Here is a 12594-nt window from a genome sequence, read left to right on the forward strand (position 1 = left end):
CCTCCTGGCGGTGCCCCCCCCCCCCCGCCCATCCTCTCCCATACCAGCTCCCCCCTCTCCCCAGCAGCAGCAACCCAGTAATTCCCCCCTCCCACCCCCCCCGCTAGATCCCCCGCTAGCGTAATTACTCCCCCCATGTTGCTCCCAGAAGTCAGCAAACTCTGGCCGACCTCGGCTTCCCCCCGTGACCTCGGCTCGCACCGTGCGACGCCCCCTCCTTCCTGCTTCTCTATTCCCGCCATGATTATCATAGCATGGGAACCAAGCCCGCGCTTCTCCCTTGGCCCCGCCCCCAATGGCCAACGCCCCATCTCCTCCACCTCCCCTCCTCCCCCCATCACCACCTGTGGGAGAGAGAAAAGTTACCACATCGCAGGATTAGTACATAAAACTCCTCTTTCCCCCCTTTTTAACCCCCCCTCTTTGCCCCCCACATTCGCCCCACCACTTTGTTCAAACGTTCTTTTTAATAACCCGCTCATTCCAGTTTTTCTTCCACAATAAAAGTCCACGCTTCATCCGCCGTCTCAAAGTAGTGGTGCCTCCCTCGATATGTGACCCACAGTCTTGCCGGTTGCAGCATTCCAAATTTTATCTTCTTTTTATGAAGCACCGCCTTGGCCCGATTAAAGCTCGCCCTCCTTCTCGCCACCTCCGCACTCCAGTCTTGATAAACGCGGATCACCGCGTTCTCCCATTTACTGCTCCGAGTTTTCTTCGCCCATCTAAGGACCATTTCTCTATCCTTAAAATGGAGGAATATCACCACTATGGCTCTGGGAATTTCTCCTGCTCTCGGTCCTCGCGCCATCACTCGGTATGCTCCCTCCACCTCCAACGGACCCGCCGGGGCCTCCCTCCCATTAACGAGTGCAGCATCGTGCTCACATATGCCCCGACGTCCGCTCCCTCCACACCTTCAGGAAGACCAAGAATCCTCAGGTTGTTCCTCCTTGCGTTGTTTTCCAGTGCCTCCAACCTTTCCACACATTGTTTCTGATGTGCCTCCTGCATCTCCGTCTTCACCACCAGGCCCTGTATGACGTCCTCATTCTCGGCTGCCTTTGCCTTCACGACCCGAAGCTCCCGCTCCTGGGTCTTTTGTTCCTCCTTTAGCCCTTCGATCGCCTGTAGTATCGGGGCCAACAGCTCTTTCTTCATTTCCTTTTTGATCTCTTCCACACAGCATTTCAAGAACTCTTGTTGTTCAGGGCCCCATGTTAAACTGCCACCTTCCGACGCCATCTTGGTTTTTGCTTGCCTTCCTTGCCGCTGTTCTAAAGGATCCACTGCAATCTGGCCACTTTCTCCTCCTTTTTCCATCCGTGTCCAGGGGGGATTCCCTTCTGGTTTACCGCACAGTGTTTTTAGCCGTCAAAATTGCCGTTGGGGCTCCTATCAAGAGCCCAAAAGTCCGTTTCACCGGGAGCTGCCGAAACGTGCGACTCAGCTGGTCATCGCCGCACCCGGAAGTCCTGCTTAAGGATTTTATGGTGCAGATGGGAGGAGTAGATCCCTGGAGATTTAGTAGACCTAGGAGTAAGGAGTTTTCGTTTTTCTCCTACGTACATAAAGTATTTTCACGAATAGATTTTTTTGTTTTGGGAAGGGCACTGATCCCAAAGGTGACGGGGACGGAGTACACGGCTATAGCCATCTCGGATTATGCTCCACACTGGGTGGACCTGGAGATAGGGGAAGAAAAACAACAGCTTCCACCCTGGAGAATGGACATGGGATTATTGGCAGATGAGGGGGTGTGTTTAAGGGTGAGGGGGTGTATTGAAAGGTACTTGGAAATTAATGATAATGGGGAGGTACAGGTGGGAGTGGTCTGGGAGGCACTGAAGGCAGTGGTTAGAGGGGAGCTGATATCTATTAGGGCACATAAAGGAAAGCAGGAGGGTAGGGAAAGGGAGCGGTTGTTGAAAGAACTGCTGAGGGTGGACAGACAATACGCGGAGGCACCGGAGGAGGGACTATACAGGAAAGGCAAAGGCTACATATAGAGTTTGACTTGTTGACTACGGGTAAGGCAGAGGCACAATGGAGGAAGGCACAGGGTGTACAGTACGAATATGGGGAGAAGGCGAGTAGGATGTTGGCCCACCAACTGAGGAAAAGGGGAGCAGCGAGGGAGATAGGGGGGGTGAGAGATGAGGAGGGGGAGATGGAACGGGGAGTGGAGAGAGTGAATGGAGTGTTCAAGGCATTTTATGAAAGATTATATGAAGCGCAGCCCCCGGACAGGAAGGAGAGAATGATGTGTTTTCTGGATCAGCTGGAATTTTCCAAAGGTGGAGGAACAGGAGAGAGTGGGGCTGGGAGCACAGATTAAGACGGAGGAAGTAGTGAAAGGGATTGGAAGCATGCAGGCGGGGAAGGCGCCGGGACCAGACGGATTCCCAGTTGAATTCTATAAGAAATATTTGGATTTGCTAGCCCCGCTACTGATGAGAACCTTTAATGAGGCGAGGGAAAGGGGGCAGCTGCCCCCCGACTATGTCAGAGGCAACGATATCGCTCCTCCCTAAAGAAGGAAAAAGACCCGCTGCAATGCAGGTCATGCAGGCTCATTTCCCTCCTGAATGTGGATGCTAAGATCCTGGCCAAGGTAATGGCAATGAGAATAGAGGATTGTGTCCCGGGGGGTGGTCCATGAGGACCAACTGGGTTTGTGAAGGGGAGACAGCTAAATACAAATAAACGGAGGCTGTTAGGGGTAATGATGATGCCCCCACCAGAGGGGGAAGCGGAGATAGTGGTGGCGATGGATGCCGAGAAAGCATTTGATAGAGTGGAGTGGGATTATTTGTGGGAGGTGTTGAGGAGGTTTGGCTTTGGGGACGGGTATATCAGGTGGGTACAGCTGCTGTATAGGGCCCCGATGCTGAGCGTGGTCACGAATGGACGGGGGTCTGACTATTTTCGGCTCCATGGAGGGACGAGGCAGGTATGTCCTCTGTCCCCGTTATTGTTTGCACTGGCGATTGAACCCCTGGCCATGGCACTGAGGGGTTCCAGGAAGTGGAGGGGGGTACTTAGAGGAGGAGAAGAACACTGGGTATCTCTGTATGCGGACGATTTGTTGCTATATGTGGCGGACCCGGCGGAGGGGATGCCAGAGATAATGCGGATACTTGGGGAGTTTGGGGATTTTTCAGGGTATAAACTGAACATGGGGAAAAGTGAGTTATTTGTGGTGCACCCGGGGGAGCAGAGCAGAGAGATAGAGGATTTACCGTTGAGGAAGGTAACAAGGGACTTCCGGTACCTGGGGATCCAGATAGCCAAGAATTGGGGTACATTACGTAGGCTTAATTTAACACGGTTGGTGGAACAGATGGAGGAGGATTTCAAGAGATGGGACATGGTGTCCTTGTCATTGGCAGGTAGGGTGCAGGCGGTTAAAATGGTGGTCCTCCCGAGATTCCTTTTTGTGTTCCAGTGCCTCCCGGTGGTGATCACGAAGGCTTTTTTCAAAAGAATTGAGAAGAGCATTATGAGTTTTGTGTGGGCTGGGAAGACCCCGAGTGAGGCGGGGATTCTTGCAGCGTAGTAGGGACAGGGGGGGGGCTGGCATTACCGAGCCTAAGTGAGTACTACTGGGCCGCCAATGTTTCAGTTGTGTGTAAGTGGATGGGAGAAGGGGAGGGAGCAGCGTGGAAGAGAATGGAGAGGGCGTCCTGCAAGGGGACTAGCCTGCAAGCAATGGTGACGGCGCCGTTGCCGTTCTCACCAAAGAAATACACCACAAGCCCGGTGGTGGTGGCAACATTGAGAATTTGGGGGCAGTGGAGACGGCATAGGGGAGGGACGGGAGCTTCGGTGCGGTCCCCGATAAGAAACAATCATAGGTTCGTTCCGGGGAGAATGGATGGGGGATTTGGAGCATGGCAAAGAGCTGGGGTAGTACAATTAAGAGATCTATTTGTAGATGGGACGTTTGCGAGTTTGGGAGCGCTGACGGAGAAATATGGGTTGCCCCAAGGGAATGCATTTCGGTATATGCAATTGAGGGCTTTTGTGAGGCAACAGGTGAGGGAATTCCTGCAGCTCCCGACGCAGGAAGTGCAGGATAGAGTGATCTCAGAGACATGGGTGGGGGACGGTAAGGTAGCGGACATATACAGGGAGATGAGGGACGAGGGGGAGATCATGGTAGATGAGCTGAAAGGGAAATGGGAAGAACTGGGGGAGGAGATTGAGGAGGGGCTGTGGGCGGATGCCCTACGTAGGGTAAACTCATCGTCCTAGTGTGCCAGGCTAAGCCTGATACAATTTAAGGTGCTACACAGGGCGCATATGACTGGAGCGGCTTAGTAAATTTTTGGGGGTAGAGGATAGGTGTGCGAGATGCTCGAGAGGCCCAGCGAATCACACCCACATGTTCTGGTCATGCCCGGTACTACAGGGGTTCTGGGTGGGGGTGGCAAAGGTGCTTTCGAAGGTGGTGGGGGTCCGGGTCGAGCCAAGCTGGGGGTTGGCTATATTTGGGGTTGCAGAAGAGCCGGGAGTGCAGGAGGCGAGAGAGGCTGACGTGTAGCCCGGCGCAGGATATTGTTAATGTGGAACGAAGCTAAGCCCCCGGGGGTGGAGACCTGGATAAACGATATGGCAGGGTTCATAAAGTTAGAACGGATTAAGTTCGTGTTAAGGAGTTCGGCTCAGGGGTTCACCAGGCGGTGGCAACCATTCGTCGACTACCTCACAGAAAGATAGAGGGAATGGAAAAGAAGTAGATAACAGCAGCAACCCAGGGGGGAGGGGGGGGGGGGGGAGGAATCGGACGGACTCTCAGGGATGTTATTGTACATGTATAGGTATTTGGTATATGTAATTGTATATTGGACTGTTGGACTGTAATTTTGGAGAGTATTTATTTTGGACAAGGCAGTTGCCATTTAGTTTTGTTTTTCTTTTGTTTTTGTTTATATATATTATTTATTTATTTGTTTAAAACTGGCCACGGCTATTTATATTGCTTTATTGTTGTGTAAAAGAAACACTACGTATTGTTATGTTTGGCCAAAAAACTCGAATAAAATATATATTTTTTAAAAATAGACTTCCGAAGCTATTGAAATCAGTAGTGGAAACTCTATAACTGGTTAGCCCTCTACTGAGCCATTGCTGACTCGGTCAGTTCTGGACAGATGGAGGATTAAAATTGGGGCTCTCTCGTCTTGGCAGCACGCCTGGTGGCACATTTACCCACTATACCCTTGGGCAAATCTACCTTTTCGTAGAATGGGGTCCAGCACGGAAGGATTCAGCCCATTCCAGCTGTGCCCAACAAGCACAATTTAGCTCACACCCCCTTTCCCGCCCTTTCGGTTTGCAAGGTTTTCCTGCTCTGGTGCTAACTCAATCCTCTTTTGGAAGCCGAGATTGTATCGGCCTCCGCCACTCTCAGGCAGTGCTTTCCAGATCCTAACCACTCCAATCTGTCCACGCAAGTGAAGTCACTCATCCCTGGTACCAGGGGCGGCGCCCAGAATCGTTTTTTTTATAAAAAGGTTCATCGTGACTTTGTGCTTTTGTACTTTATGCCTCTAGAGAGCCCTTTGATGCAAAATGCCTTTAGAACCACTCTCTCAATCTGCCCTGCCAACTTCAACAATATGTGCACGCGTGGTATAAAATAGTTCTGTAATTACCAGTAACTACCAGCCCAACAGCGCCACATCCAGCTGGGCAGAGGGTGTCACTGCACCACACACTGACTAAATGTAGCCAGAATGCTTTTCTCCAGTTTGGTTAGCCATGCCAATTTGAAATGATAGTACAGAGGAGCACCCTTTCAGCATGTCAATTCCTCGAAGCTTATTTTTGTTTTTAACACAACAGGTTGCTCCTGGCAGAATCACAATTGCCAGTGACTCGCCACCCCAGTGCCAGGGGAAAATGAAGGGTGCCAGTCCTTTACGGAACCAAAAGAGAAGATTTGATTCGGCCAGAGAAACCACCATGACTGATGGCAGCTAACCTGTGAAAAAAAACACCTCAAATCGAAATGCATGTCCAACTCCGGAATCGACAGAGGGTCACCAGCACATTGCAGCTTAACATACAGGTTGTACACAAAATTAAGGTGTTGATTCGCCCATCTATTCTCATTAGAAAACTTGCAGTTGACTCCCAGATGAGGTAAACAACATTCAAGAGGCACTGGGGCCAATTAAGCAGACCGATTTTGCCAACTCAAACGTCAGTCCATTTCCGAATGCGAAACAGGTTTCGACAACATTTATTTGCACGGCAGCCAAGTGTTTCGATTTGAAACTCTTAACGGAGGGATCACTGCTACAACATTGGAAAGGCAGCAATGGATTGGTACATGGCAAGCTCGCACAAACAGCAAGGCAATAATTGACCAGTTAATCGGTTTTAATCACAGAATCCACAATGCAGGAGGCCTTCGAATGGTGAGGTTTAATTTCCATCCCTGTTCTTCTTCGAAACAGCACCAGAGGATATTCTACGCCCGCTTGTAAGCGCAGATTGTAACCCAAAAGACGGCACCTCCATTATTACATAAATACATAGATACATAGAAGATAGGAGCAGGAGGAGACCTCTTGGCCCTTCAAGCCTGCTCCGCCATTCATCACGATCATGGCTGATCATCCAACTCAATAGCCTAATCCTGCTTCCTCCCCATAGCCTTTGATCCCATTCTCCCCAAGTGCTATATCCAGCCGCCTCTTGAATATATTCAAAGTTTTAGCATCAACTACTTCCTGTGGTAATGAATTCCACAGGCTCACCACTCTTTGGGTGAAGAAATATCTCCTTATCTCTGTCCGAAATGGTTTACCCTGAATCCTCAGGCTGTGACCCCTGGTTCTGGACACACCCATCATTGGTAACATCTTCCCTGCATCTACCCTGTCTAGTCCTGTTAGAATTTTATACGTCTCTATGAGATCCCCCCCCTCATTCTTCTGAACTCCAGCGAGAACAATCCCAACCTAGTCAATCTCTCCTCATATGACAGTCCCGCCATCCCTGGAATCAGTCTGGTAAACCTTCGCTGCACTCCCTCGAGAGCAAGAACATCCTTCCTCAGAGAAGGAGACCAAAACTGCACACAATACTCCAGGTGTGGCCTCACCAAGGCCCTGTACAATTGCAGCAACACATCCCTGCTTCTATACTCAAAACCTCTCGCAATGAAGGCCAACATACCATTAGCCTTCTTTCCCGCCTGCTGCACCTGCATGCTTACCTTCAGCGTCTGGTGCACAAGGACACCCAGGTCCCGCTGCACATTCCCCTCTCCCAATTTACAACCATTCAGGTAGTAATCTGCCTTCCTGTTTTTGCTTCCAAAGTGAAGAACCTCACACTTATCCAAATTATACTGCATCTGCCATTGATTTGCCCACTCGCCCAACCTGTCCAGATCTTGCTGTAGGATCCCTGCATCCTCGTCACAATTCACCCTCCCACCTGATTTGATATCATCTGCAAACTTTGATGTTACATTTTACTCCCTCATCCAAATCATTAATATATATTGTGAATTACATGACTCTCTTAGTAAGACTCGAAGACAGTTCAGTATTCCCCCTCAGTACGGTGTCTGAGACAGTTCAGTATTCCCCCTCAGTACGGTGTGAGACAGTTCAGTATTCCCCCTCAGTACGGTGTCTAAGACAGTTCAGTATTCCCCCTCAGTACGGTGTCGAAGACAGTTCAGTATTCCCCCTCAGTACGGTGTCTAAGACAGTTCGGTATCCCCCCTCAGTACGGTGTCTAAGACAGTTCGGTATTCCCCCTCAGTATGGTGTCTAAGACAGTTCAGTATTCCCCCTCAGTACGGTGTCTAAGACAGTTCAGTATTCCCCCTCAGTATGGTGTCTCAGACAGTTCAGTATTCCCCCTCAGTACGGTGCCTAAGACAGTTCAGTATCCCCCTCAGTACGATGTCTAAGACAGTTCGGTATTCCCTCTCAGTACGGTGTCTAAGACAGTTCAGTATTCCCCCTCAGTACGGTGTCTAAGACAGTTCAGTATTCCCCCTCAGTACGGTGTCTCAGACAGTTCAGTATTCTCCCTCAGTACAGTGTCTAAGACAGTTCAGTATTCCCCCTCAGTACGGTGTCTAAGACAGTTCAGTATTCCCCCTCAGTATGGTGTCTCAGACAGTTCAGTATTCCCCTCAGTACGGTGCCTAAGACAGTTCAGTATTCCCCCTCAGTACGATGTCTAAGACAGTTCGGTATTCCCCTTCAGTACGGTGTCTAAGACAGTTCGGTATTCCCCCTCAGTACGGTGAATAAGACAGTTCAGTATTCTCCCTCAGTACAGTGTCTAAGACAGTTCAGTATTCCCCCTCAGTACGGTGTCTAAGACAGTTCAGTATTCCCCCTCAGTATGGTGTCTCAGACAGTTCAGTATTCCCCTCAGTACGGTGCCTAAGACAGTTCAGTATTCCCCCTCAGTACGATGTCTAAGACAGTTCGGTATTCCCCTTCAGTACGGTGTCTAAGACAGTTCGGTATTCCCCCTCAGTACGGTGAATAAGACAGTTCAGTATTCCCCTCAGTACAGTATCCAAGACAGTTCAGTATTCCCATCAGTACGGTGTCTAAGACAGTTCAGTATTCCCCCTCAGTATGGTGTCTAACACAGTTCAGTACTCCCCCTCAGTACGGTGTCTGAGCCAGTTCAGTATTCCCCTCAGTACGGTGCCAAAGACAGTTCAGTATTCCCCCTCAGTACGGTGTCTAAGACAGTTCAGTATTCCCCCTCAGTACGGTGTCTAAGACAGTTCAGTATTCCCCCTCAGTACGGTGTCTGAGATAGTTCAGTATTCCCCCTCAGTACGGTGTCTAAGACAGTTCAGTACTCCCCCTCAGTACGGTGTCTAACGCAGTTCAGTATTCCCCCTCAGTACGGTGTCTAAGACAGTTCGGTATTCCCCCTCAGTACGGTGTCTAAGACAGTTCGGTATTCCCCCTCAATACGGTGAATAAGACAGTTCAGTATTCCCCTCAGTACAATGTCTAAGACAGTTCAGTATTCCCCCTCAGTACGGTGTCTAAGACAGTTCAGTATTCCCCCTCAGTACGGTGTCTGAGCCAGTTCAGTAGTCCCCCTCTGTACGGTGTCTAAGACAGTTCAGTACTCCCCCTCAGTACGGTGTCTAAGACAGTTCAGTATCCCCCCTCAGTACGGTCGGTGTCGAAGACAGTTCGGTAATCCCCCTCAGTACGGTGAATAAGACAGTTCAGTATTCCCCCTCAGTACGGTGTCTCAGACAGTTCAGTATTCCCCCTCAGTACGGTGTCTGAGACAGTTCAGTATTCCCCCTCAGTACGGTGTCTCAGACAGTTCAGTAGTCCCCCTCAGTACGGTGTCTCAGACAGTTCAGTAGTCCCCCTCAGTACGGTGTCTCAGACAGTTCAGTATTCCCCCTCAGTACGATGTCTAAGACAGTTCAGTATTCCCCCTCAGTACGGTGTCTCAGACAGTTCAGTATTCCCCCTCAGTACGGTGTCTAAGACAGTTCAGTATTCCCCCTCAGTACGATGTCTAAGACAGTTCAGTATTCCCCCTCAGTACGGTGTCTAAGACAGTTCAGTATTCCCCCTCAGTACGGTGTCTAAGACAGTTCAGTATTCCCCCTCAGTACGGTGTCTAAGACAGTTCAGTATTCCCCCTCAGTACGGTGTCTGAGACAGTTCAGTATTCCCCCTCAGTACGGTGTCTAAGACAGTTCAGTATTCCCCCTCAGTACGGTGTCTAAGACAGTTCAGTATTCCCCCTCAGTACGGTGTCTAAGACAGTTCAGTATTCCCCCTCAGTACGGTGTCTAAGACAGTTCAGTATTCCCCCTCAGTACGGTGTCTAAGACAGTTCGGTATTCCCCCTCAGTACGGCGTCTAAGACAGTTCAGTATTCCCCCTCAGTACGGTGTCTAAGACAGTTCAGTATTTCCCCCTCAGTACGGTGTCTAAGACAGTTCAGTATTTCCCCCTCAGTATGGTGTCTAAGACAGTTCGGTATTCCCCCTCAGTACGGTGTCTAAGACAGTTCAGTATCGCCCTCAGTATGGTGTCTAAGACAGTTCAGTATTCCCCCTCAGTATGGTGTCTAAGACAGTTCAGTATTCCCCCTCAGTACGGTGTCTAAGACAGTTCAGTATTCCCCCTCAGTACGGTGTCTAAGACAGTTCAGTATTCCCCCTCAGTACGGTGTCTCAGACAGTTCAGTATTCTCCCTCAGTACGGTGTCTCAGACAGTTCAGTATTCCCCCTCAGTACGGTGTCTCAGACAGTTCAGTATTCTCCCTCAGTACGGTGTCTCAGACAGTTCAGTACTCCCCCTCAGTACGGTGTCTCAGACAGTTCAGTATTCCCCCTCAGTACGGTGTCTCAGACAGTTCAGTATTCCCCCTCAGTACGGTGTCTCAGACAGTTCAGTATTCCCCCTCAGTATGGTGTCTAAGACAGTTCAGTATTCCCCCTCAGTACCGTGTCTAAGACAGTTCAGTATTCCCCCTCAGTACGGTGCCTAAGACAGTTCAGTATTCTCCCTCAGTACGGTGTCTCAGACAGTTCAGTACTCCCCCTCAGTACGGTGTCTCAGACAGTTCAGTACTCCCCCTCAGTACGGTGTCTCAGACAGTTCAGTATTCTCCCTCAGTACGATGTCTAAGACAGTTCAGTATTTCCCCCTCAGTACGGTGTCTAAGACAGTTCAGTATCCCCCTCAGTACGGTGTCTCAGACAGTTCAGTATTCCCCCTCAGTACGATGTCTAAGACAGTTCAGTATTTCCCCCTCAGTACGGTGTCTAAGACAGTTCAGTATTCCCCCTCAGTACGGTGTCTAAGACAGTTCAGTATCCCCCTCAGTACGGTGTCTCAGACAGTTCAGTATCCCCCTCAGTACGATGTCTAAGACAGTTCAGTATCCCCCTCAGTACGGTGTCTAAGACAGTTCAGTATTTCCCCCTCAGTACGGTGTCTAAGACAGTTCAGTACTCCCCCTCAGTACGGTGTCTAAGACAGTTCAGTATTCCCCCTCAGTACTGTGTCTAAGACAGTTCAGTATTTCCCCCTCAGTACAGTATCTAAGATAGTTCAGTACTCCCACGCAGTACGGTGTCTCAGACAGTTCAGTACTCCCCCTCAGTACTGCCCCAAATGCCGTCCCTCAGTACCTAGATTATGTGATCAAGGTGGGTTTTGGGGCCTGGACTCACGATCTGCTGACTCAGAAGCAGGTATTATCTGCTGAGGCAAGGGCTGTCATTTATCAATACTAACTGTGACCGCAGTGACCTCTGGCGAGCGCTGTTCAATCCTGGTTCTTGCAAACTGTGACCAGACGGAACGGCACTTGCGGGGATCTCCCAGGAGATCGGGGTCCCCCAGTGCCCTCTGGCTCCTTGGCACTGCCAACCCGACCCCTGGCGCTGCCGGTCTGGCACCCTGGTGGCACCATCTGCGTGCCAGCCTGGCACTGTCAGGCTGCCCAAGTGGCACTGCCAGCTGGCAGGAGCACTGCGGGTGCCAGCTGGCGGCATCAGGGTGCCAGGTTGGCATTCCTCCCACGCCCGGGGGTACCATGCGTGTGCGAGGTGGCGTGCGGGACCCCCTTTTCGGCGAGTTGGGGCTTGGGGGAGGGGGTTGGAGGTCACGCCGGAGGGAAAAACTAACTGCACTGTTTTATGGGAGAGGTAGCTTGCACACGTCTCCACAAAGAAGCTCTCGAGCTGCTGCAGTACAAATGCTCAGCAGCAGCATGTTTAATCAGTCACAGACCAGCTCTCACCAAACCCTTGCTGCATGTTCAGTCTCAGTCCAGTGAGCATTACTGATGTGCAATAATAGAAACTGTCTGCGAGTGCTGGATAGCCAAAATAAGAACAGGCGACGCTGCAAATACAGAATTGATTGGTCAACGCAGGAAAAACAGGTGACACCCAAAAGACAAACCTCTTTCTTTCTTCACAGAGGAGGTCGAACTTGCATTCTACAATGAGTGACCCCGCGCTCGCCTGAAACAAGCAATCGACAGCACTGACCTTTTTCATTCCACCCAGCGTTAGATCCCGTGAACGGATGGATGGCAGGCGACCCGGGGTAACAGCGGCAGAGCTCCGTCGCCCTGGCAGACCCCTGCCCACCGTGACGGTGGGCCTGATGGCGCTGGGTTGGCCAGAGTCTCCGCTGGGACCTCTCTCGGACATCGCAGCTTCTCAATCTGCACAGCAAAGGAACAAGATCATTTAGTTCCAAACGCCACGTCAGTCAGGACAGGGCGCCCAGTCCCTCAAAATCACAATCCAACAAGGCAGCTCTGCTGTGGGTTACAGGAGAATCTTTCGATCTTCTCAGGGTTTGCACATTGTCACAAACACAGCAAGCGATGGACAAAGGAAGATTATTTCAAGCTGCCGAAAGAACCAAACTTGCTTAAAACTCCCCTGGTGATGTAAACACAGCAGCTCCTGACAAGGTCAGAATTTGACAGCAGTGTCATCACATGGGACACAAGAGAGTGGAGCCCACCGTCTTTCAAAGGCAATGAGGGATGAGGAATAAATACCACATTTTCCAGGGATGCCCAGAACCTGA

General features: G+C 50.6%; 1 protein-coding gene across 1 annotated transcript in view; it reads right to left on the reverse strand.

Annotated features, from left to right (window-relative positions):
• Positions 1-12594, reverse strand: part of polr3d (polymerase (RNA) III (DNA directed) polypeptide D) — a 52218-nt gene that overhangs the window by 34790 nt on the left and 4834 nt on the right. The window contains exon 2 of the mRNA XM_072485978.1: positions 12042-12220. Within this exon, the coding sequence (XP_072342079.1) occupies positions 12042-12206 (165 nt within the window). The 5' untranslated portion in view covers positions 12207-12220. The remainder of the gene's footprint in view (positions 1-12041; positions 12221-12594) is intronic.

This window comes from Scyliorhinus torazame, chromosome 20 (genome assembly GCF_047496885.1).
Source record: "Scyliorhinus torazame isolate Kashiwa2021f chromosome 20, sScyTor2.1, whole genome shotgun sequence".
Taxonomy (NCBI): Eukaryota; Metazoa; Chordata; class Chondrichthyes; order Carcharhiniformes; family Scyliorhinidae; genus Scyliorhinus; species Scyliorhinus torazame.